Source organism: Papio anubis, chromosome 20, assembly GCF_008728515.1.
Source record: "Papio anubis isolate 15944 chromosome 20, Panubis1.0, whole genome shotgun sequence".
Lineage (NCBI taxonomy): Eukaryota > Metazoa > Chordata > Mammalia > Primates > Cercopithecidae > Papio > Papio anubis.
The window spans coordinates 9,769,650-9,794,550 of record NC_044995.1 but is presented as its reverse complement, the minus strand read 5'-3'; the positions used below and the strand labels follow the sequence as shown (position 1 = coordinate 9,794,550).

The 24,901-nt window shown below is 59.1% G+C and overlaps 2 protein-coding genes across 3 annotated transcripts in view; one reads left to right on the top strand and one right to left on the bottom strand.

Annotated features, from left to right (window-relative positions):
• The window catches only part of PPP1R12C (protein phosphatase 1 regulatory subunit 12C), a 28,110-nt gene extending 22,613 nt beyond the window's left edge, over positions 1-5,497 (top strand). Inside the window, exons 7-17 of the mRNA XM_031660380.1 lie at positions 1,285-1,429; positions 1,522-1,691; positions 3,179-3,236; positions 3,313-3,373; positions 3,522-3,604; positions 3,727-3,767; positions 3,845-3,947; positions 4,076-4,180; positions 4,496-4,546; positions 4,702-4,752; positions 4,854-5,497. Of these exons, the coding sequence (XP_031516240.1) occupies positions 1,285-1,429; positions 1,522-1,691; positions 3,179-3,236; positions 3,313-3,373; positions 3,522-3,604; positions 3,727-3,767; positions 3,845-3,947; positions 4,076-4,180; positions 4,496-4,546; positions 4,702-4,752; positions 4,854-4,940 (955 nt within the window). The 3' untranslated portion in view covers positions 4,941-5,497. The remainder of the gene's footprint in view (positions 1-1,284; positions 1,430-1,521; positions 1,692-3,178; positions 3,237-3,312; positions 3,374-3,521; positions 3,605-3,726; positions 3,768-3,844; positions 3,948-4,075; positions 4,181-4,495; positions 4,547-4,701; positions 4,753-4,853) is intronic.
• A 2,815-nt stretch (positions 5,498-8,312) lies between these two features.
• Positions 8,313-20,567, bottom strand: EPS8L1 (EPS8 like 1). 2 transcript variants are annotated; one of them, XM_031659282.1, is made up of 20 exons: positions 20,452-20,567; positions 19,567-19,620; positions 17,826-17,866; positions 17,170-17,228; positions 16,378-16,539; positions 15,951-16,100; positions 15,381-15,463; positions 14,752-15,013; positions 14,344-14,470; positions 14,062-14,150; positions 13,893-13,967; positions 13,640-13,788; positions 12,724-12,865; positions 12,563-12,591; positions 10,246-10,378; positions 10,025-10,156; positions 9,714-9,825; positions 9,349-9,523; positions 8,815-8,947; positions 8,313-8,722 (listed from the first exon to the last, which is right to left on the bottom strand). In XM_031659282.1, exons 2-20 carry the CDS (start codon positions 19,581-19,583, stop codon positions 8,636-8,638), a joined length of 2,157 nt encoding a protein of 718 aa, XP_031515142.1. In that variant the 5' UTR covers positions 19,584-19,620; positions 20,452-20,567; the 3' UTR covers positions 8,313-8,635. The 2 variants fall into 2 exon arrangements, with proteins under 2 accessions (XP_031515142.1, XP_021787140.1); XM_021931448.2 differs by lacking the exons at positions 15,951-16,100; positions 16,378-16,539; positions 17,170-17,228; ... (1 more) ...; positions 19,567-19,620; positions 20,452-20,567 and adding an exon at positions 15,691-15,860.
• Positions 20,568-24,901: the final 4,334 nt, after the last annotated feature.

Below are 24,901 nucleotides of genomic sequence, written 5' to 3'. Positions count from 1 at the left end.
TGAAGTGGTGACGCTATAAAAGGGCTTTCAGCGTGAGGCAGCTGCAGGGCACAGAACGGAGAAACAGCAGAATCTGAAGACTGTGGTCAGGGCGCTTCGACGAGGAGCAACAAGTGCAGAGGAGGAACTGTGGGGTGGAAAGCGCCGACAGGGGCAGCAAGTGCTGAAACCTGTGGGGTGAAACCGATGGAGAACAGCAAGTGCAATGGGGTGGAAACCGACGGAGAACAACAAGTGCAAGGGAACCGCAATGGGGTGAAGCGCTCCGACGAAGGCTGTAAAGTCTGAAGACCTGCAATGGGGTGGCTTCCGATGGAGAACAACAGAAGTGCAGAGAGCCTGTGGCCCGAGGTGGGCAGAGGGAAATAGCGGGGGCCGCACAGCTGGGGCAGAGGTGAGCCTGAACAGCGTGGGGAAAGGTGTGAGGTGGCCCGGAAGGGGCCAGATAGAGGGACTTGTGCTTATAAGGCTTCTTCGTAGAATATCCCAGGCTGTCCATCTGTTCCCACTTTGCGAAGCTCTTTCTCATTGACACAGAAACTCATTCCAGTTCTCCAAAAATAGACATGTCCTACCCTAAGCTGAGCTTGGAGAGTGCCCTTGGACTTGGAACCCTGCCTTTGCCCTCAAATTGAATGGTTTAAGGTGGTTATTGTTTTCTCGCAGAAAATTTCTTGAGTGAGGGTTTCTCAGCCTGGGCGCTAGCCACATTTTGGGGCCGATCCTTTTCCTTGTGGGGCAGCTGCTGAGCGCTGCTGGGTGTGGAGCCGCCTCCCTGGCCTCCACCCAGCCGATGCCACTAGCCCCTGCGCCAGGTTATGACAACAAAAATGCCCTGGTTGGGAGTCACTGCTTTAAGCCAGCCCAGGTCCTAGAACACTACTGCCCTGAGACAGCCCTTTGGGGTCCAATCCTTCTGACAGGCGTGAGGGCTGGCACAGGGTCCTGCACCTGCATCCTCCGGGGCTGCCTCCTTACACCCCACTGCCGTCACCTTGGAATCCCACAGCCAGGGTGACCCCCTGCCGGCACCAGGAGCAGGTTCCAGAGGCCACCTGCAGGGCCAGGGTTTAACATGTAGCTGCTGGTCCAAGGGGAGGGACAAGGCCTGGTGCAAAGGGGCCTCTTGTGGCCAGGGACGCTGGGCAGTGGCTCTTTACCAGCCTGTCCAGGGGCATTTTAGTCTCGTGGACTGGGACCTCAGTTACCGCACCACTGGCCGAAATCAGCCCCCGGCCCAGGGCCTCGCCTTGGCCTCTGACCCTGAGACTCCCTGGCCCCCAGGTTGCTCCTTCAGGCTGGCTACGACCCGGAGCTCCGGGACGGGGACGGCTGGACTCCCCTGCACGCGGCGGCACACTGGGGCGTGGAGGATGCCTGCCGCCTGCTGGCCGAGCATGGCGGGGGCATGGACTCGCTGACCCACGCGGTGAGGGCCAGTGCCCAGGCTGGTGGGGGGCAGGGCGCGGGGAGGACCCAGCGCCTCCTTCATTGTCTGCTCCTGCTCCTCCCCCGACCCAGGGGCAGCGGCCCTGTGACCTGGCTGATGAGGAAGTGCTGAGCCTGTTGGAGGAACTGGCCCGGAAACAGGAAGACGTGAGTGTTAGGGCTGAGGGGCTTGTCCCAGACTCCCCATGTCCCCTCAACTCCTTAGAGGAGGGTGCAGAGGGGGTATCCCACCCCGACTTCTGACACCCACCACCCCAGCGATCTGCTCTTTCCCGCTTGGTGACCCAGCTCCAGCCCCAGCCTCAGGAGAGACCCCCAGCTGGGGCAGGATAGAGATGGGGCTGCAGAGCTTCCTACCTGCCTGGTGGGGAGGCAGCAGAAGGATCTGGACAGGGTTGTCTGACACTCAGACAAAATAACAAACCAACTCAGCGCACCTCATCACCTCAGGGTGGCCCTTGGCAGCAGCCATGTGCAGGACTGTCCTAGACTTAGGCTGGGCTGGTCACCCGCAAGGTGTCCCCCAGCCATCCCCGGGGCAGCCTTGCTGGGAAAACTTAGAGTGAAGGAGTGAAGGGCGTGAGCCCTGGCCAGACTGCCTGGGTTGGAATCCTGGCTCTGCCATAGATCTGCCGTGAGTCCCAGCCAGCCACTTTCCTCTCCAGGCCTCAGTTTCCTCATCTGTCAAATGGGAATGGTATGGTGCACACCTGTATGAGGGGTCGTGTGTGACATGTGGATTGTGCTGTCAGGAGCTCGGGAGTACGTGCCACGGGAAGCACTAGAGCCACGCCAGCGTTCAGTGAGCTCTGTGGGGTGACAGGAAGCTCCCGAGGCCAGGCCTAGGGCTTCTGGTGCGTGGGCAGCAGAGTGGAGACAGCTTCCTTTTTTGAAAGGTTGGCAGGAGCAAGGTGGAGGCTGACGGATGTAGGAGAAGAAGGTCTCACACAGTCTGGGGGGCAAGTGTGGGTGCCCTAAGGTGCCCAGGGAGGGGAGTGTAAAGCAGGGCAAACCCGGGAGGACCATGAGTGCCAGGCGAGGAGCAGGGTGACTTTTGCCCTGAGGGTGATACGGCCAAGGGGGGTTTAATGGGTGGGGCAGGATCAGCTTAGGTGGCCCAGATATGAGGGGAGCCCAGCCTGGGAGCATCTGGGGACAGTTTCTAGAAGACGTGAGTACTACAGCACTAAGAGTTTGCTAGAAGGGCAGGAATGAAGGGCCCTCCCAGTACTCCTGGGCACCACATGCAGAGGCCCGAAGGTGTGAAGACGGTGGTGAACTGTGTGGGGAAGGTGTGAAGACGGTGGTGAACTGTGTGGGGGAGGGCTGGGGGCCTGGACTCCTGGAGTCTGAGGAGGGAGCTGGGGCCTGGACTCCTGGGTCTGAGGGAGGAGCTGGGGGGCCTGGACTCCTGGGTCTGAGGGAGGGAGGGGCTGCTTGGGGACCTGGACTCCTAAGGTCTGAGGGAAGAGAGAGGAAGCTGGGGAGTCCTGAACTCTGGGTCTGAGGAGAGGAGGGCTGGGGACCTGTGGACTCCTGTGGTCTGAGGAGGGAGGGGCTGGGGTCTGGACTCCTGGGTCTGAGGGGAGGAGGGAGCTGAGGGCCTGGACTCCTGGGTCTGAGGGAGGAGGGAATGGAGTCTGGACTCCTGGGCCTGAAAGGGAAGGAGGGCTGGGCTGACTGGCATCCCTGACTGTGCACTGCCAGGGTGTGACTCCTGACGGTACAGGCAGAAGAGAGAGTCTGCAGGGAAGGCCCCAGAGTCAGAGAAGCTGGCGCAGAGCCTGGTGAGAGGGGTCAGCGAGGGCGCGTGGGGTGGTGCGGGATGTCCTGGTCCCCTGACTCACCAACCCCTCCCGACAGGACCCTTCCCGGAGGCCCCGCGTCCCTGGAGTGGAGAACTCCGACAGCCCTGCCCAGAGAGGTGAGGTCTGCTCTCTGGGGGAGGTCATTCCCCGGGAATCATCGTCTCTCCGAGTCTTCCTGCTTTCCTGGGGGCTTGACCCGGGGACCCGGGCCCCCAGAGGGCTCTCTGGAGGTGCCTGGACTGATTCCTGCCCCTCCCCCAGCAGAGGCGCCTGACGGGCAGGGTCCAGGACCGCAGGCGGCCAGGGAGCCCCGCAAGGTCGGAAAGGAGTGGAGGGGGCCTGCGGAGGTGAGGGGGGCTCAGGTGGGGCCGAGCTGGTGCAGAGGGTGGGCCGGAGGGCGGGCAAAGCCCCTCCCATACCCACTAAAACCCCTCCTATGCCCATTGAACCCCCCTCTACCTGCCCACAGGGGGAGGAGGCGGAGCCGGCTGACCGCAGCCCAGAGTCCAGGTAGGGGCGGGGTGGGAGAGGTGGGGCCTGCGTGCGGCCCGGGCCGGCCCCTGATGCGCGTTCCGCCCCCGCCCCAGCACCCTGGAGGGCGGCCCCTCGGCCCGCAGGCAGCGGTCACAGCGGGACCTCCACCCAGAACCTGAGCCAGAGTCGGAGGAGCAGGACGGAGGCTTTAGGAAGGTGTGATCCCACCCCTCCTTTGGGGCTCCGCCTGCCGGGTGCCCACCTCCTGGCTTCCCCGCCCCCAGCGTCGCCCCTGCCCTCCACCTGACCCTCCTCCGCCTGACCCTCCTCCACCCGACCCCCAGCTGTATGCAGAGCTGCGCAGGGAGAACGAGCGGCTTCGCGAGGCTCTGACCGAGACCACGCTGCGGCTGGCGCAGCTCAAGGTGGAGCTGGAGCGGGCCACGCAGGTAAAGGCGCCGAGGCCAGGGTCACCAGAACTGGCAGGGCCGCCTGGGTGGGGCTCAGACTGTTGGGAGGCAGAGCCTGGCCTGGAGGGGCCGATGGGGCTTCGCTCCACCTGAGGGCCTGGCCGAGATCTCGGAGGCGGCGTCTGAGCAAATGGGGGTGGGGCTGTGGGCCTGCTGGGGGCGGGGCCTGGCCCATGGGGCGGGGCTGGTGGGCTGCCTAGTGGGCGGGTGGGTCCCCAGCAGGAACGTAGGACCCCTCCTCAGGGCAGTGCTGGCTTCCCCTGCTGACCCCTGTGCTTTCCGTGTCCTCACCAGAGGCAAGAGCGCTTCGCTGAGAGGCCAGCCCTTCTGGAGCTGGAGAGATTCGTGAGTAGGGACAGTGGGGACGGGAGACAGAGGCGTTCCCAGCCTCACATCACTAAGTTTGGACCAAGAGAGCCACATTGCCCTTCCCAGCTGGCCCCTGGCCTTCCCCTGTCCTCAGCCTCACTCGGTTTCTGAACTTTCCCTGTTCATTCCAGGAGCGCAGGGCCCTGGAACGCAAGGCCGCAGAGCTGGAGGAGGAGCTGAAGGTGGGGGCTGTGGGGGCTGTGGGGGCTGTGGGCAGAGGGCCAAGGGTGGGCGGGGGCGCAACCCACCAGGGCTGCCCAGCTGACCCTTTGCCGTCCCCCAGGCCCTGTCTGACCTCCGCGCTGACAACCAGCGCCTCAAGGATGAGAATGCAGCGTTGATCCGCGTTATCAGCAAACTCTCCAAGTGACCTGGAGGGACTTTCCCGCACCCGTATTTATACAGCTGCTTCTGCCACACGCACCCCTTCCCCCGTGTGAACACGAGTGACAGGGCTCCGGGGGAAGTCTCAGAGAAGCCATAGCCCCCCTGGGACCTCCGAACTGGGAGGGGAGCAGAGTCCCCAGGAGCCAAGGGGGCCACCCGAGGCCAGGATGGAGGTGGGAGGCCGAGCCAAGTAGGGGGACGTTGCCAGAGGGGACCAGGGCCAGAGCCGGGACTAGGAAGGAACTGAGGACCAAGAAGTGCAAGGACCAGTAGCCAGGACCAGAGTGGCCGCCTGGAGGTCCCCCTCTCACGTGTGATGCCACCCCGTCACCCCCCCTCCTGAGCAGGGATCCAAGACTGTGCCGAGAGTCCTGCCGGCCTCAGCCAGGTGGGCCTGTATATAGGGTCCATGTGCAATAGGGAGGGACGTCTTCTATTTTTTGCTGCCCCCTCCCCGCCCACTGTCTGGGGCAGGGGGAGAAGGTATTTTCGAGATAAAGCACAGGCACCACAAATAAAAGTCGTGAAGTTGCCACTCAAGGTCTGTGTTCCCAGCCAAAGGGAGGGCGCCGTTTCCTGCTTCTGTGCTGGGGGGCTGTGCATGTCTGTGACCAAACCACTGGGCCGCTGGGTGGGGTGCCGAGGGGTGGGCTGGTGCTTGCTCACCTGTGTGGCAGAGGAGCTTCAGGATGAGCCCCCAGCGGGAGTGAAGGCTCCAAGACGGAGCCGGCGTGATCACAGGCAGGGGGCTGAGGGGAAGTTGATGGGGGCAGGAAGGATCAGCGGGCAAGACCTCGGGCCAGGGATATGGAGCTGCGGAGCTTGGGTTTTGCCATCAGTGTCTTTGGAACAGATTTAGTCAATTGCCAACATTTAACATTTGGAGTAATCTGTGTATAAAAATCTGGAATTCCGGCTGGGTGCGGTGGTTCATGCCTGTGATCCCAACACTTTGGGAGGCTGAGGCAGGCAGATCATTTGAGGTCAGGAGTTCAAGACCAGCCTGGCCAACATGGTGAAACCCCATCTCTAGTAAAAATGCAAAAATTAGCCAGGCGTGGTGGCAGGCGCCTGTAGTCCCATCTACTCTACTCAGGAGGCTGAGGCAGGAGAATCGCTTGAACCTGGGAGGCAGAGGTTGCAGTGAGCCGAGATCGAGTCACTGCACTTTAGCCTGGGCAACAGAGTGAGACTCCATCTCAAAAAGGGGGGAAAAAGGAATTTTGACTTCTTTTGAAAAAACAGGAATCTGTGACAATATGAACTCTTCAGTCCTGCATAGCCACAGTTGACTAGAGCTGAGTAGGAGCCATCTTCTGAGATGAGGCATTCATTCATTCATTCAGTAATTACTGTAACACCAACAGGAAGAACAGGACTTAGTAAGTACAGTGTGACTGATAATTACTGAACAAAACAAAGATCCAATACTTTTAGGAGGGGAGCATCCAATGTTAAAATAAATGTATTTCAAGGCGGCAGCGCTCTGGAGAAAAGAAGGGGGTTGGGAAGGCGGGTGCGTGTGTGTGCACATGTGTTTTGAATAGAGTGGTCTAGGCAGGCCTCACGGAAAAGCTGGCACAGGTAGAGGCTTGAAGGTGGTGGAGAGGGAGCTGTGTAGTGACGGAAGGGTGCTCTGGATGATGAGAGCTGTGTGTGTGGAGGCCCTGGGGTAGGAATGCACCTGATGTGTTGCAGGAAGCTGAGGAGCTGGAGAAAGCAGGGAATGAGGTTCGAGAGGTCACGGCGGCTGTGTGGGGACTTGGCCCTGGGAAGGGCTTGAGCTTTGAGGTGAGAGCCCTGGGTGGCTTTTGGAGCATGGCCATGGCCTGACTTAGGTTTTAACAGGTCCCTCTGGCTGTTGTGTGGAGAACAGACTGGGGGTTGGTGGTGAGGATTGGGGAGACCAGCTAAGGGGCTACTGGTAAAATCCCGGCAAGAGAGATGGTGGCTCTGGCCAGGGTGACGGGAGTAGAGATGGTGAGAGATGGTCAGGTTCTGAGAATATTGGAAGATGCAGCTGCCAGGATGTTCAAACAAGCTGGCCTGTGACGGGAGTAGGGCTGAGGCCCAGCTGGCTCACTTGGTCTCTTGTCAGGTTCCTGCAGACCTTTCAGTTTGCAGCGTGGGTGGTGTGAGCCCCGGGGGCTTATTGGGGAGGGGAAAATGGAGCAAGGAGGTTTGGGGGAATTGCCTACCTTTCCGATTCCCCTGTTAAGAATGAGTGGTGGGGCCCCGGGCAAGTGGTAGAGGGGCTGAGAGTATTCTGGGCAGAAGCGACCACATGAACCAAGCCTGGCAGCAGGAGGAGGGAGCTGAGCCCTGTGGGGTCGAAGCCGGTGAGCCAAGTGGCAGCCTGCGACTGCCAAGCTGGGGCCTGGGTTTTGTCTGGTGGGCCATAGGGAGCCAAGGGAAGTGTGTGAGTAGGATCTAGGGACGGGGCAGATAGGGGAAGGACTCTTGGAGATCCAAAGAGGAAGGAAGGAACCGGAAGGAACCAGGCAGGAGTTGGCAAAGTGGGGACTGAGAACCCCTGCCTGCCCCAGGAGGATCTCTCTGATCCTTTCCCATCTTGGAGGGCGCCACCTGGTGCCCCAGGTTGGAACAACTCGGGGACAGGCTTGAGGCCCATAGGCCCGCAGTAATCTGGGGAAGCGGAGCCACGGAAGAAAGAGAAAGGACCATTCTTCCCAAAGGCAGAGAGTGTCCAGTCTGGAAACGGGGGGATCCAGAGAAAAGCAGACCTTACCGGCCACCTGGATAATGGGGAAAAGAATGTTACAGGGCTTGCCAGAGGGGAAAGGAGCTAGTTCTTGAGGGAGTAGGAAGTTTTCAGTTGGCTGCCATCTCCCAGGACAAAAAGTGACCAGAAAGCTGTGGCATGCTGGGGAGGCCGCCAGTTCTACCTGGCAGGGCCATGGCAGGAGGTGGGGAACTAGCTTCGGGGATGAGGGCAGGCTTCGCCACAGTGAGTGAGTGAGCTGAATAGGAGGAGTTTGCCAGGCGGGGAATGGCTGTTTCGGCCAGCAGAGACAGCAAGTGCAAACCGCAGAGGTTGAAGGGGCTTGGGAGAGTTTGGAGAAGGGCAGGGCCAGGATGCAGGAAGGAATGAAGTGAGAACCTTGGTTCTCAGGGAACCAAGGGAGCCGCGAGCCAGGGAAACCCGAAGATGGGGCAGGCTGGACTTGGCTGGCTAGGAGGTCAGGAGGGAGCCTGGTTTGGGACCCGGGGGATGGAAAGGAGGGTTCGGAGAGAGAAACCAAAGAAGGTGGAACATCTTCCAGGTTCCTTGAGGCTGTGACTGGGGCAAGGGGAAGGTTTCTGGGCCCCCTGGTAGCCAGGTAGAGGACAGCAGTTGACACACCATCTGCCAAGTAAGGAGGCTGTTTATAGGCTGGGCGGCATATTACAATGCTCAGGGCTCTACTGCACCCTCTCGGGGGTCTGCTAGCGCTTTCCGTAGACTGTCTCCACGCCCTCCCCACTCACAGCCAGTCCAGATCTGCCCCGGAGGGACTGCAGCAAGGATTATTCAGTCTGTCCACGGGGATGGGGGAAGACCGGGGCCGGAGCAGATTGGCGGCCATCCTTCAGAAGATCGACTTCTGCTATTGAGGAGTCTGAAGAGTCCGTTCTCACACGGGGTCTGGTCACTCTTTGCGAAGGGCGCCGGGCAGGTCAAATGACCTCCGTTTCCATCCCGCCTTCCACCTTCTTCTTTTGCTTCTCCATCACTGCCTCCAGCTCTGACACTTTCTCTTTGTCCTGGAGGGCGGGGTGGAAATCGCTTTGTCCTGGTGTCCGAGCCCTCGGCGTCCCAACCCCACCCAGACCCAGGGACCAGCGGCCCGGCTCACCTCCAGCAGGGCGCGCTGCACGGTGACCTGGCTGTACACACGCGCCCCCTCCTCGGGGCTCACCGCCCGCAGCTCCTCCTTCTGCAGCGAGAAAAGCTGCGCCCCAGTCAGCACACCCAGCGCGTCCACGGTCCTGAGCGAGGGCAGCCGGGGCGCAGTCAGGCAGGTCGCCGGATGCCCCAGCCCCCGTCACTCATGTCACGCCCACCCGGCGATGATCCAATCAGAACAGCTCCGGGGGGTAGGGCCGACACACCCTGAACCCCACCCACCAATCACAATGTGCCACCCAGGGGGCGTGGTCATATGCTTTCGAAGGGTGCGGGATTTCCCTAAGGAATCCAGTCGGAGTCTGAAAACACATGGCAATCACAGCCTGCCACTGGATGTTGCTACCAGACAGACCTTCACTTCGGGCTAATCCCGGCTCCCTGTGGTCTCCACGACTGCTGCCCCCCGACTCCCGGCTGATGGGAACGCTCCGCTCCCAGCCTGCGTATCAACCCGCGCCGAGCCGGCCCCCGCCCCACTCACCCGGAGCTAAAGCCCTTGGCCTCCAGCCAGGCTCGGACCTCGGAGGCGTCCGATTGCGGGCTGAGCTGCGGTTCCGGAGCGCGGGGCCCTGGGACTGCGCGGCTCGGGCCCGAACGGCCCTGGGCCAGGCGTGCCTGCAGTTCCTCGTTGACAATGAGCATCTGGGAGAATTTCTCTGCAGGTGGGAAACCGGGAGGGAGGGAGTGGGGGCTCAGGGCGAGGGGTCCTGGGGCCAGAGGGCGGGGGGGTGCTCCAGCCTCCCCAGAATGGGGCAGGAGTCCATTTGCTCTTTCTGAGCCCCCGTTTCCCTGCCTGGAAAGCAAGGATAAGAACCTCTCCCCACAGCCGGCGTCCCCACCACTCACCCTTCTCGCTGGGGTCCAAGCTGTTGAGGCTATCGCAGCTGTCCCAGCGGGGCCGAGCCAGAGCTGGAGGTGGGGCTGGGGCTGGGGCTGGTGGCGGAGGAGGAGTGCTGTTCTGAAAGGGAGGAGAGGAGAGCACCTGGGTTAGGGAGAGGAATCAGAGTCCCAGCCTCTCCCCTTTCTGGAGATGCATTTCTGAACCCCCAGTCACCACCTGCACCAGCACTCTTGACAGCTGATCCCCACGCCCCTTGTTCCCAGTATCTGGTCCCAGCCTCTCCTCCCTCAAGACCCCAGCGTCTGCGCCGGCTCACCAGGCTGCGGGCAGAGCTTTGGCAGTGGTGCAACCGGGGTCCGGGGTGGGGTGTCAGGATGTTATAGGGCACATATCCCTCCTGCCCCGCTGGGTCCCGAACCTTCCACCACTTGCGCCTGTCATCCAGGACCTGCGTGCGGTAAAAGGCAGAGGGTTCAGAGCCTGCATCTGCAGCTAGGGCTGCCTAATTCCTGCCCCTCAGCCTCCCACTCCTCTAACCTCCAGTACGTCCCGCTGCTTGACTGACAGCTCACTGCTGTTGCGGGCCTGGAAGTCATAATTACACAGGACCCATTTTCCTGCTGTCTCTGACTCCAGCTGAGGCTCAGATTCTGGCTCCAAGTCTTGGTGACTGAGGAGAAGCAGGAGGGTTGGAGATAAGGAGGCAGCCAGCCCCATTGCTCAGGGGTGCAGGGTGCTGGTGTGAGCTAGGGTTAGAGCCAAGCAGGGGGCACAGCAGGGGCCAGGTTAATACTGTTAATAGAAATTTGAAACGAGAATAACAGCCTGAATATGTTTTGCCCCCTCCGTTGTTTGGCATTGTGCTGTAGGCATATGCAGTGGGTACTATCCCATCATCGATTCCATTTTACAGAGGAGAATGAGGTTCAGAGAGATAAAACCACTTGCCTACATCAGACAGCTAGAAACAGCTGTCATTTATTGAGCATCTAATAGGCACTGGGCTTAAATATCATAACTCATGAGCATAATAAAAACAATAGCTATGCCGGGCACGGTGGCTCACGCCTGTAATCCCAGCGCTCTGGGAGACCGAGGGCAGATCACAGGGTCAAGAGATCAAGACCATCCTGGCCAACATGGTGAAACCCTGTCTGTACTGAAAAATACACAAATTAGCTGGGTGTGGTGGCGCATGCCTGTAGTCCCAGCTACTCTGGAGGCTGAGGCAGGAGAGTCGCTTCAATCTGGCAGGCAGAGGCTGCAGTGAGCTGAGATCTCACCACTGCACTCCAGCCTGATGACAGAGTGAGACCCTGTCTCAAAAAACAAACAATAGCTACCACTTCTGTAGCACTTACTATGTGCTAGGCACTGTCATGTATATTAGTTGATTTGAGCTTCATGACAACCGTTGGTAGAACCATGAGTTTGGACTCCCCTCTCCCCGCCCCCAGTTTCTTCCTCCCCCAGAGACCCTATTATCTTCTCCATTTTCACAGAGGAGGAAGCTGAGGCACAGGGATGTAAAGGTCACAGGTGGCATCGCCAGCCTGGGACCAGGGCAGTACGTGTCTGAATAATGCTGCCCTCCGTTGCAGGCAGCTGGACTTGAACTTGAACATGGTCACAGCCTTGAGCCTTGAACTGCTAGTTCCTACAACACCACAGACTTCTCACTGTTCCAGGAAGGGATAACCATCATTCCCAGTTTCCCTGCAAAGAACTTGAGGCTCAGAGAAAGTGACTTGAAGCTGTGAACAGGGAGGGGGGTTGCGATATCAGGCAGCTGGGGGCAGGGGTGGGATTTCAGCTCTGACTCCCAATAAGAGGGACCTCAGCCTGGATCAGGCCTACCTGTGCAGGGGGGAGGGGGGGTCTTCAGGGCCGCGGCACCCCCTGTGTGGGGCTGGCAGCTCCCAGCACGCTGTCCCTGCTGAGACCCTCTGCCCAGGCCCTCACCTAGACCCCCCTTTGTCTCCTCCAGCCTCACTGCTTTGTTTTCGTCTCCTCCCATGTTGTTTGCCTCCAATCTGCCCTCTATTTGCTCAAGGATCCTAGAGTTCTGGTCCATCTACTTCATTTCCTCCCCCAGGACCCAGAGTCTGAACCCCCACTGCTTGGTAGAACCTGACGTGGAATGTCCTTTTTTCCCCCAGGGACCTAGGAGTCCAGGTCTCAAGCTTCAATCTTATCCTTTTAACCCTTAAACCTTTTAACCCAGTCCGACACCCAGCAGTGACTTAGACAATTGCATTTGAGTGTCTGGAAAACCAAGAGGTTAATCACCCAGCCTTTACCCCTCTCCGGGGCCCAGAGATACTACCACTTCCTAACTTTCCCAGAAACTTGCCCCCAAGCCCTTGAAGTCCCAAGCCTGCTCCTCTGGGTCTCCAGGATCCCAAGCACCAGACTTGGGCTCTTCTTCAAAACCCAAAGGTCGAATTCCCCAGCCTCTCCCCTCCAATATCCAGGGCTCTGTCCTCGTAGGGAGCCCAGACATGGTGCTTCCCAGGCCCTGAGAAACCAAACTGCCTTCTTCCAGCCTTTTGGGGATCCAGAGATCCAACCTCTCAGACTTTACCCACTCCCAGCCCCTTTCCTCCCTTAGGCCCGGAAACCCCGGTCTCCATTCCCTCCTCCCTTGGCCCCAGAAGTCTGGATCCCACCCCCTCCCTCCCTGCTCCTCCCTCTCTCCCGGCCCCGGCCCGCCCCTTCACCATCTCACCCACCTGAAAAGAGCCAGGAAGACAGAAGGAAAAACACAGAAAAAAAGGGGGCGGAGTCAACACCGGGAGCCCCCGGGAAGCACCCCTCCTGGACCCCCTTGCCCTGCCCTGGGGCGGACACTCACCCATTGACAGCGACCTGGGGGGCGCTTTGCTGCAGGAAGTAAGAGAGTCGGGTCAGGCGGGGCCAGGCGGACCGGCCACGCCCCCACCCCGGACTTCCCAGCCTCGGCCCTGCTGTGTCGCTTGGGGCAGCTGGCTGCTCCCCTGAAAGCCTCAGCCTCACCTGCCGGCGCCTCCGCTCGTGCTGTAGCTGTTTCTCAACTGGGTCTTCCCAAGCGCGGCCCTGTGGGTCAGTAACCGGCGGCTCCCAGCCGCTGAAGAACTCGGGTCTGTATGGGGGTCCCTCTTCCGGGGGCAGCTCCAGCCTGCAGCCAGGGCCAGGGCCAAGAGCTCAGGGATCCTGGTACAGCCCCCAGCTGAGCTCTGTCATTAACTTCACTAAGTTTTCCCCTAAAGCTCGCTGTATCTAGCCCCGCCACTTTTCACCAAGTCCTGCCGGTACCTCCAAGCCCAACTCAACAGTAATTTATATTTCTAGGCCGGGTGCAGTGGCTCACGCCTGTAATCCCAGCATTTTGGGAGGCCAAGATGGAAGGATCGCTTGAGGCCAGGAGTTCAAGACCAGCCTGGGCAACATATTGAGACCCGCCCCCCACGCCCATCCATCTCTCTCTCTCTGGAAAAAAAATTGCCTTATCTAGCCTCTAAATTTCACCTCTGAGTCCAAATCAGGTTTTCCTTAAGCTCGGCTTCAGGTTCTGACCCTTTCCCTACGAAACTCCCAGCCCCCAGTGCACAGACTGTCCCATCGCCAAAGTTATAGACCAAACTTTCCAGAAGCCCCGCCCCTTCGCGTAACCCCGCCCCTGCCCCGTAGCCCCTCTATTCCTTTAAGCCCCACCTTTTCTTTCAATCTGATTGGTCTGCTGGTCTTAAATCTTTCCTTCATATTAATTTCTGGCCTTTCCGCCAATTGAATCTTGGCATCTGTCCTAAGCCCCGCCCCAACACAACGAAGCCACGCCTCCAACCTTTCCCTTTCCTCCTAGTCTCATTTTCCAATCATCATGCCACTCATCTCCCAGCCCCTTAAGCTCCTCCAATCACCACGCCCCCCGCCTCCCAGTCCCGCCCCTCACCCGGGGCGGGTCCACGAGTCCCCCAGCGAGGTCCAGAGCTCGTTTTCACGTGGAGTGACGTTGTCCCGCAGCAGCGCCACGGCATCCGACGTCAGGTGCGGCCGCCGCACGCCGCTCGCTAACTCGGGCCCCCCCGACGTGTTCACAATCTGTCAGGGGAGCGGGAGGGGGCAGGCCGTGCAGTCACACCGTCTGCAAGTCGAACCGATTCCTCCCGCCGCAGGGGGGCCCGAGGACCTGGGGCGGGTCTCACCATCTGCAGAGGCCCGAAAAGGAAGTGCAGCAGCTCCGGGGAGGAGGGGTCGGCGATGTTGCCGCGCAGCCGGGCCTGGGGCGTGGGGAGGGAGGTGGTTGTCGTGGGTGCGGGGACGGGGCAGCTTCGCCGTGCCCGCGCCCCGGCCCAGGGGCGGACGCGTCCTCACCAGCAGGCTGAAGGCGTACTTGATCTTCTGCAGCACGTCGGTGTACTCGGCCTCCGAGGGCGGCTTGGCCCGCAGTGTCAGCAGGCCCTCTGCGGGGGCCGACGGGCGCGGCGATGGGGACGCGGGGCCAGCACCAGGCAGGCAGAGAGAGAGGTGGACACCCGGTTAAGATGGCTGTGAGGTCAGCCCTGGTAAGTGGCGGGAGGGGAGACCCTGGGGAGAGGGGGGGCATCTGGAAGTGATCGGGAGGGGGGTTCAGATCCCACGCGGGGGTGCCCTTACCCCCAGCCGCTCGGCGCCGGGTCCTGCGGCCGCGTTCCCGATGCTCCAGCACCCTGGCCGCCTCCGCCGACTTCTGCAGCCTCGATACGAAGCTCTCTACGTCGTCGAACACGTGGTTCAGGATGTCCTGGGGGACAGAGGAGGGGGAAGCTCAGGGCTCCCGAGTTCCAAAACCATCCCCGTCGAAGCCCTGAACCTGAGCACCTAGACACGTCCCCAGACAGGCCCCGCCCCACACACCTGGCCACGCCCTACAACCAAGCCCCGCCCCCGCCCCGCCTCCATAACACCGAAGTCTGACCAGATTGACGGAGAACTCCCATCCCGCAGCTGACCCCGCCCTTCCACGCCCCAGCCCCGCCTCCAGCCATCTGGCCCCGCCCCCAGCCCCTTTCCCGCGCGGCTCACCACTTCCCGCTCCGCCTGCAGAACCGCCAGGTCAGGACCCCGGGGACCCAGGTCCGGGGAGGCCGGGTCAGCGCTGCTCGAGGTCCCCGCAGGCCCAGGCCTCTGCGCCTCCTCTGCCTCGGGAATGGGCTTCGCCTGGGGTCGCCCGCGGCCTGCGCCCCGCTCCACGGTGCTGATCACTGCGCGGACGGACGGACGGCGCTGCAGGGGCGGGGTCTCAGCGGCGGGCGAGCGGTCGCGCTGCAACTCCTCCTGCGTGGCCCTGCAGAGGGCGACGGGGACACCAAGGCTGGGTCCACTGAGGGGTCCATGGAGGGAGAAATCCGGGGCGCAGAACGAGACACACTGAGGCTCAAAGGGAGTAAACAAGTTCAACGAGGTAGGGAGAAATCCGATATGGGGAGGGGTAGCACCTCTCTAGAGTGAAACTGAGGGCCTGGACAGGGAACAGGGAAAAGAAGTAAGAGTTCTGGGAAGGAGTCAGCTCGTCTGGGAGATACAGACAAGACTCGACTAGGTTGTGCTTGACTCCATGCAAAACTTGCTCTGTTCCAGTCTGGTGTTGTAGAGTGAGGCACAGGGAGGGGAAACCGGCTTCCCAGAGACCCCGCCAACTTCTTCCCTCTCACCTGAGCGCCGCCGCCCTGCGCTCCCCGCGGCCCGAGCGGTAATTGTGCAGAGCCCCCTGGATGTCCTCTCGGATCAGCTCCGCCTGCCAATCACACATCAGGCCACGCCTCCCCACGCCGCACCCCCTTCCTACCCGGGCCACGCCCCTGGCCGATTTTTCTGCTCCGTCCCAGCCCACGTGCGGCCATCGTTCACGCCTATGGACCCATGCCCGTCCACACTCTGGACTCACCCCTCGCCCTACACCTGTCCCTGCCCCAAACCACGACCCCGCCCATGGAGACCCAGTCCAGGTGGTTTCTCGCCCGCATCCTCGTCCTGGCTGCTCCCCCAGGCCCTACTTGCCCATGTTCTGTTCATGTCCTCATCCCACCCTCATGTGCTATCTTGACCCTGGGTCCAGTCTCCTCAAACCCCACTCCCGTTCAGAACTTCCTTCCCAGGTCCCATGCCCTTCCTTGCTGTGATCCCGCCTTAGCCCTAGGCCCCGCCCCACCTAGAGGCCCCACCCATTTCCGCCCCTGCTCCAGGCTCCGCCCCCACAGCCAACCCGAACGCCGTCCGCTCACCCCAAGGCGCAGGCCCTGGAAGAAGTGCACGTCGGGCTGCGCGCGCTCGGGTTCCTGGCACACGAGCAGCAGCAGCGAGCGGCTCCGGCCGGGTGGCATCACCGCATCACAACGCACGATGGCGCCCAGCGGGTACGACTCCAGCTCCTCCTGCCGGGTGGGATGGCAGGGTAAACTGAGGCCCCGAAATGATGGTACTACTAAATGGCGACGGGAGTGTGGGCCAGCAGGTCAGGGCAACTTCACGCAGTTAGGGGGTTAGGGATAACACCCCTGTTTAATAGATGAGGCTATTAAGGCTCAAGAAGGGGGCTGGGGTCCCTCGCCAGAGTTCCCAGAGGAAGGACGTGCAGGAGCCAAGATTCACACCCAGACCCCCTGAAGTCCCTGCCCCAGACACTCCTCCCACCCACGTGCCCCCTGGCACCTTGGAGGCCGGGTCGAGCAGCGTGACATGGTCGGGAGACACTCGCAGCAGCATCTCCTGTGCCCAGACTCGGCCCTGGCTATCCATGACGGCCAGCTTCCTGGAGGCATCCTCCACGGTGTGCACGCCATCGTCCTCACCCAGGCAGAACGTCACCAGGTGCTGGTACGGACCAGGGAGACAGCAGTGAGGCCCAAGATGATGCCAGGTGGGCTCAGAATCCCCCAGAATAATCACTTTCAGCCTGAGACTAACCACACCTCCTCCAGGAAGCCTTCCTTGATCACCTGCTCCACAAATCAGCTCCTCCTCCCAGCGCTCTTTGTTTCCCTTTCATCAGAGTGACTAGCACCTGAGTCTGGCTTCTCACAGACTGGAGGCTCCTTGCGGGCAGGGAAGGAGTCTGGATTACAGCTCTCTCCTTCTAAATGCCTCCTCGGGTCTCCCGCTGTGCCCCCTGCCACCTCCATTAGAGCACCAGGCACCTCCGTGGGTTCCTCTGGACCTCGTCTACCCCCTCCTCATGCAGGGCTGTGTCTTGATTTGTCCCCATGGTCCCACTGTCCAGCACAACAGCTAGCCCGGAGAAAAGGCTGGCAGATTTGAGTGGACCCGAGGTCCCTGACTTCATATCCATGACTGAAGTGAGGCAACGGAGGTCCGTTTTACGGATGGGCAAACTGGCTTTCCACATGCTTCCTGCTTGGGGGCCCAGCTGCTTTCCAAAGCCCTATCTCCTGAGGCCACCTTTGCCCTAGAAGATGTCCTGGGGAACATAGATCCCAGACTCACATTGACTGGGTACTGGGATACATCGGCCATAACCACTGTGGGGTAACGCTTCCTCTGCTCTGCCAGGGGAGAAAGAAAATGAGCCTGGGAGTCCAGGCCCCCAGCCCCTCCTCCCTCAGACCCAGGAGTCCAGCCTCAACCCCTCCTCCCTCAGACCAAGGTGTCCAGAACCCCCAGCCCCACCTTCCTCAGACCCCCGTCCAGCCTCAGCCCCCTCAGACCCCATTCCAGACCCCATTCCCCCCTCCATTCCGCCCCTCCCTCCAGTCCCCTCCACCATTTCCATTGTCCTCCATTTAAACCCCTCCTCCCTTCAGACCCAAGTCCATTCCACCTTCCTCAGACCCCATTCCATTCCTTCCCTCCAGACCCCAGTCCAGACCCCAGCCCCCTCCTCCTCAGACCCAGGAGTCCAGCCTCAACCCCTCCTCCCTCAGACCCAGGAGTCCAGACCCCAGTCCCCCCTCCCTCAGACCCAGGAGTCCAGAGCCCCCAGCCCCACCTTCCTCAGACCCAGGAGTCCAGAGCCCCCAGGCCCTCCTCCTTCAGACTCAGGAGTCCAGGCCCAGCCTCTCCTCCTCCAAGACCCTGGATTCCAGGTCCTGTTTCTTTAGACCCAGTTCTATGGGCCTGGGGCTCCCTTGCCTCCTACTCACCATAGATAGACTTGGCACTTGGCTTTGGGGCAGCTTCTGGGCTGGTGAAGAAAAGAGGGATGAGTGAGACTGTGGAATTGGGGGCGGATCCTGCGGAAATGCCAAGCAGGGCAGCAAGGGCTTCATTATGAAGGTAATGGGGAGCTATGGAAGGGTTATTATTATTATTTTTACTATTATTGAGCAGGAGAGCTCAGAGCCAGAGCTGGACTTTAAGAAGACAGGTAGGCCGGGCGCGGTAGCTCACGCCTGTAATCCCAGCACTTCGGGAGGCAGAGATGGGCGGATCACAAAGTCAAGAGATCGAGGCCGGGCGCGGTGGCTCAAGCCTGTAATCCCAGCACTTTGGGAGGCCGAGACGGGCGGATCACGAGGTCAGGAGATCGAGACCATCCTGGCTAACCCGGTGAAACCCCGTCTCTACTAAAAAATACAAAAAACACTAGCCGGGCGAGGTGGCGGGCGCCTGTAGTCCCAGCTACGTGAGAGGCTGAGGCAGGAGAATCACTTGAACCTGGGAGGCGGAGGTTGCAGTGAGCTCAGATCGCGCCACTGCACTCCAGCCTGGCAACAGCGTGACCCCATCTCGAAAAAAAGAAGACAGGTCAGGCGGTGGTGCTGGGTGGTAGGGGGAGTGTGGTCTCTACCATGGCATAGTCCTGGATTCAAACCTTCTGTCTACTGCCTCCTTGCCATAAGACCTTGAGAAGGGGACTTAATCTCTCCTGCCTCGGTTTCTTTCTGTAACATAGTAACTATCTGGTAGGGCTGTTGGGCAAATTCAGTCAGATGATGCAGGTGAAGTATTTTGAAGCCTCAATAACTGTTATTATCATTCTTAAGATGCTGCCAGGGCTTAGCACACAGAAGTTGCTCAATAAATGGGGATTGTTACAATAGCATTAGTAGCATCTGAAGTAGACAGGGAATTATCTGTTTCCCCTCCCACCCCCATGGGCCAGGCGCTTCCCAGCCGCATCCCTCTCTGTCTCCTCTTGTCCTCGATTTCTTCCTAAGGTTACCTTTCCTAAGAATTCTTGGATCCCCACTTCCACGCACATAACAGAAGCTCAGAGATCAGGTGGCGTCAGGGGAACTGATAAACCCTTTTTCCCAAACTCCTGTTCCTCATCCCGCTCCTGCCAGTCTGATGTCACCAATTTGATTACCTCTGGGCCAGCGAACTCACTACCTACCATGCAGGTATTTTGACTCATCGCTCATTGTTTTTCTCCCTGCTTACTCTGGGGGACTTGAGTCTTCATTATGAACAGTCCTGATTTTCTAGCAAAGGGTTACTATTTACTAACAAGATAACAATCCCAACAGAGGCTCCTGTGAGCTGAGCACCGGCTGTCAGTGAGGTGGCCGGCTAAGTCCTGTAATGCACTATCCCACCAATGTTTCAAAATTGTCCCTGTGTCACAGAGGAGGGGCTGAGGCTCCAAGAGGTGATGTCCTTTGACCGGGGTTACATCAGCACGGAGTGTGAGGGCCGAGCTGGAGCTCAGGCCTGTCTGCTCTACAGTGGGGGCCCCTAACCCCAGGCTGGGCAGGGAGGAGAGTGGCTCTGGCTTCCTCCTGAGTGTCCGGGCTTGGGCCAGAGTCTGGGCTGCCAGAAACAGGATCTACGGGTGTGGGTGAGGAGGCGAGGGGAGGCGGGAGGCGAGGGGAGGCGGGAGGCGTGCTGGGGCTGGGGCTAGGGGCTGGGGCCTGGGGCCTGGGGGCCAGGGGCACTTACCCGGTGGCGGTGCTCATGGTGCTGAGTGGGAGCTCCTGCCCACCTGGAGGTGCCCTGGGAGCCAGCAAAGATGTGAGGGTCTGGCCAGTAGGCACCTCTAATTCCTACCCCAGCCTCACTCCCCCTCCCGGGCATCCAGGCCCAGTCCCTCCTCCAGACCCAGGGTCCAGGCCCCAGCCCCAGGTCAGGCCCCTCCCTGGTCCGGTCCAGGCCCCAGCCTTCCTCCCTCAGACCCAGGGTCGGGGACCCCTCCCTCAGACCCAGGGGTCCCGGGCCCCCAGCCCCACTCCTCCCTGGGCTTGGGGTCCGGCCCCTCCCTCAGACCCGTTGCCCCAGCCCCTCCTCCCTCAGACCCCAGGGTCCAGGCCCCCCAGCCCCTCCTCCCTCAGACCCAGGGTCAGGCCCCCAGCCCTCCACTCCCTCCAGACCCCAGGGTCAGGCCCCAGCCCTTCCTCCCTCCAGACCCCAGGGCCCCCAGTCCCCATTCCTGGAGCCCAGGGGTGGTCCAGGCCCCAGCCCCACTCCTCCCTCAGACCCGGGTCCAGGCCCCAGCCCTCCTCCCCTCGGGCCATTCCAGGCTTCCCCTCCTCCCCTCCATTCCATTCCACCACCCTCCATCCCACTCCCTCCCTCCAGACCCGCCCCCATCCCTCCTACCTCCAGACTCCCATTTCAACCCCTCCCTCCAGACCAGGGTCCAGACCCCAGTCCCCTCCTCCTTCAGACCCAGGAGTCCAGACCCCCAGCCCCTCCTCCCTCAGACCCAGGAGTCCAGACGCCAGTCCCTCCTCCCTCAGACCCAGGAGTCCAGACCCCAGTCCCCTTCTCCCTCAGACCCATTGGTCAAATCCCGGCCTCCTTCTCTCTGAACCCGGATCTCCTCACCTGCCTGCTCAGGCTCTGCCCTGCTCTCCGCTGTCCTTTCCGTTCCAGGCTGCCGGCCCCTCCTCCTGCTCCCTCCCAGGGCCGTCCTGCCTCCGCCTCCGCATACCTGAGCGTTCACCTGGCACAGCCTGGCTGGAGTGACCCAGGGGCGGGGCTGGCAGACAGATCCAGGAGGGGCTGACTGCAGGGGAGCCGGGAAACTAACTCTCTGCCTTGTAACAACAGAATAATAACAAACAGTAAATTTGATGTCACACTTGTTCACAGGTCAGAGTTGAAAGCTCTGTCTTTAAAACTCCCTTGAAATTCTAGCAACGGGAGGAAGTTCGAGGTTTGATTTCTGCTTGACAGATGAGGAAGCCGAAGGCTAGAGAGGTTCAACAACTAGTCCATTTCAGCACTTGGCTAAGGGAGGATTTGAACCCGGGGCTGACCTTCTGTCTCCAGGGCCAGTGGCAGTCCCCGTTCTGTGGACACCTCCTGTCCGTGGTCACTGCCTCTGCCTATGCCCTCAACACCCCCACCCCCACCCATCCCCTTCCCCCTTCCTTTGGAAATTTTCCTCCATGACTTCCCCCTGCCATTCTGACAAAAATTAGACTTAGCTCGATAAGTGCCTGGCCCAGCTCCAAGGATATCACAAAAATGAACAGGCTTCCCAGGCATAAACACCTTTCTAAAATCGCTTTTTGAGAACTCCCTCCATGCCGTAGAGGTTACTAGCAAAGCTTTCCACAGTATTTCTCCCCAGAGCCACGTGAGGGAAGTGTGTCTTGGTGGGAGGCTGTCTTAGTCTTACACATGAGAAAATGAGGCAGAGAAGGGTTAAGAAACTTGCGTGGGTGCTGTAATCCTAGCACTTTGGGAGGCCGAGGCGGGTGGATCATCTGAGGTCAGGAGTTCGAGACTGGCCCGGCCAACATGGCAAAACCCCATCTCTGATAGAAACACAAAAATTAGGCCGGGCGCGGTGGCTCAAGCCTGTAATCCCAGCACTTTGGGAGGCCGAGACGGGTGGATCACGAGGTCAGGAGATCGAGACCATCCTGGCTAACACGGTGAAACCCCGTCTCTACTAAAAATACAAAAACAGCAGGCGAGGTGGCGGGCACTGTAGTCCCATCTACTGGGAGGCTGAGGCAGGAGAATGAAGTGAACCTGGGGGCCCGAGGAGCTTGCAGTGAGCGAGATCCCGGCCACCACCTCCAGCCCTGGGTGACAGAGGCGAGACTCTGTCTCAAAAAAAAAAAAAAAAAAAAAAAAGAAACACAAAAATTAGCCAGTCGTGGTGGTGGGCACCTGTAATCCCAGCTAGTGAGGAGGCTGAGGCAGGAGAATCACTTGAACCCCGGAGGTGGAGGTTGCAATGAGCCAATATTGTACCATTGCACTCCAGCCTGGGTAACAAAGCCAGGCTCCATCTCAAAAAACAAAAAAACAGGCCGGGCGCGGTGGCTTACGCCTGTAATCTCAGCACTTTGGGAGGTCGAGGCAGGCGGATCACTTGAGGCCAGGAGTTCGAGACCAGCCCAGACAACATGACGAAACCCCATCTCTACTAAAAACACAAAAATTAGCCGGCCGTGGTGGCGGGCGCTTGTAATCCAGCTATTCAGGAGGCTGAGGCAGGAAAATCACTTGAATCCGGGAGGCGGAGGTTGCGGTGAGCCGATAATCGCACCACTGCACTCCAGCCTGGGCAACAGAGCAAGGTCCACCTCAAAAAACAGAGCCAAGCGTGGTAGCTCACGCCTGTAATCCCAGCACTGGGAGGTGGGCAGATCATGAGGTCAGGAGATCAAGACTATGGTGAAACCTTGTCTCTACTAAAAACACACACAAAAAAAATGAGCTGGGTGAGGTGACAGGCACCTGTAGTCCCAGCTACTCGGGAGGCTGAGGCAGGAGAATTGCATGAACCCAGGAGGCGGAGCTTGCAGTGAGCTGAGATCTCGCCACTGCACTCCAGCCTGGGCGACAAAGCAAGACTCCGTCTCAAAAACAAACAAACAAAACAGACTGGGCACGGTGGCTCACGCCTGTAATCCCAGCACTTTGGGAGGCCAAGGCGGGCAGCTTACAAGGTCAGGAGTTCGAGACCAGCCTGGCCAATATGGTGAAACCTCATGTCTACTAAAAATACAAAAATTAGCCGGGTGTGGTGGTGCGTGCCTGTAGTCCCAGCTACTCAGGAGGCTGAGGCAGGAGAATCGCTTGAACCCGGGAGGCGGAGGTTGCAGTGAGCCGAGATCATGCCATTGCACTCCAGCCTGGGCGACAGAGTGAGACGCTGTCTCAAAAAACAAAACAAAACCCCCCCCAAAAAACAAAAAACTACTTGCCCAAGATTACCTATGCAGTGAGTGGATGATGAGACTGTCAGACTCCAACACCCAGATTGCAGAGAGCAGAGAGCAGGGCACGGGACGGACCTGCCCATTCTTAGCCTTTTGCATGATCAGTGATTCCCACCTGGTTCCTGCCACCGCTGCCTCGCACCTGGACCATTGCAGTAGCCTTCTAACTAGTCTCCCCACTCCCTGCGAAGTCCAGTCTCCGTTCAGGGATCCTGTAGAAACCGAAGTCGGCTCATGTCATTCCTGTTTAGAATCTTCTATGGCTCCCTATTTCTCTGTGTATAAAAGCTGACATCTTGCAAGGCCTTAAGGGATGTGATTCTGATCTCATCTCTTCCTTCTGTGTGTCAGCACACCGGCCTCCTTGCTGCTCTTGGAACACCAAGACCCGGTTCTGCCTTCAGGGCTTTGCACTTGCTGTTCTCTCTGCCTGGAATGCTCTTCTTGCCAGATACCCTCATGCCTCACTTCCTTGCCTCCTTCGGTCTTTGCCTGAATGTCACCTTCTCAGGACTGGGTGACCACCCTGTTTCAAATGGCGGCATCCCTTACCTGACTTTTGTTTTTGATTTTTTTTTCTTTTTGAGACAGAGTTTCGCTCTTGTTGGCCACGCTGTAGTGCAGTGGTGTGATCTCAGCTCACCACAACCTCCGCCTCCCGGGTTCAAGCCATTCTTCTGCCTCAGCCTCCTGAGTAGCTGAGACTACAGGTGCGCACTACCACGCCCGGCTAATTTTGTATTTTTAGCAGAGATGGGGTTTCACCAGGATGGTCTCGATCTCTTGACCTCATGATCTGCCTGTCTCAGCCTCCCAAAGTGCTGAGATTACAGGCATGAGCCACCGTGCCTGGCAACCCAACTTCTTTGTAGTCTCTTTCCTCTCTCCCTACTTTATTTTTGTGTGGAGCACTTTTCACCTTCTTACCCATTGTATTCCTGGTTCATTTTGTCTGTGTCTCCTCTGTTAGAATGCAAGCTTCACAGGCCGGGCACGGTGGCATATGCCTGTAATCCCAGCACTTTGGGAAGCTGAGGTGGGTGGATCACTCAAGGTTGGGAGTTCGAGACCAACCTGGCCAACATGGTGAAACCCTGTCTCTACTAAAAATACAAAAATTAGCCGGAGGTGGTGGTGCACACCTGTAATCCCAGCTTCTTGGGGGGCTGAGACAAGAAAATCACTTGAACCCAGGAGGTGGACGTTGCAGTCACCTGAGATCACACCATGTCACCAACATGATAAAACCCAATTTCTACTAAAAATACAAACAATTAGCCGGAGTTGGTGGTGCACACCTGTAATCCCAGCTTCTTGGGAGACCAAGGCAAGAGAGTCGCTTGAACCTGGGAGGTGGAGGTTGTAGTGAGCCGAGATGATCATGCCACTGCACTCCAGCCTGGGTGACAGAGCAAGATTCCATCAAAAAAAAAAAATGCAGGCTTCACAAGGGCAAAGATTTTTGTGTGGTCAGTCCCCTACTTAATCTGCAGCACATGGAATTGGGTCTAGCACACAGGAATGTTGGAGAGATACTTGTTGAGTGAATGAGCTTTTGGCATTTGGTGCATTCATGTGCATTATTGCTTCATTGCTTCATTCAAGATATGTTGCCTCCACAGTCTATGCTGAGTGAGGCTGGAAATCAGAGAAGGCATGTTTTTTGCCTTGGATTGATGGCAATGAAGGAACAGAGAGAAAGAGATATAGTGTGGTCTGACGGCAGAGAGCCTTGGGCAGGTGTGGGTCTGAATCCTGGCTTTGCCACTGCATAATTTTGGAGATACTTATTGTGTGCTTATATCTTCTTCTCAGTACATCATAAATGTGTGTGTGCGTGTGTGTGTGTGTGTGTGTGTGCGTGCATAATCCTCACCATATCCTATGGAATGGGTCCTCTTATCCCCATTTTACAGATAAGGAAACAAAGGCACAAACAAGCTAAGTAATGTATTCACAGCCCCACAACAAATGCATGGAGGAGACGGTTGAACCCATGCCATACAGTTTAGACCTTTGCATCCTTTGATGCTACCCTATGCTGCCACCTTGGGATCCTGCTTTTTTCTAGCTGTGTGACCCTGGGCAAATTA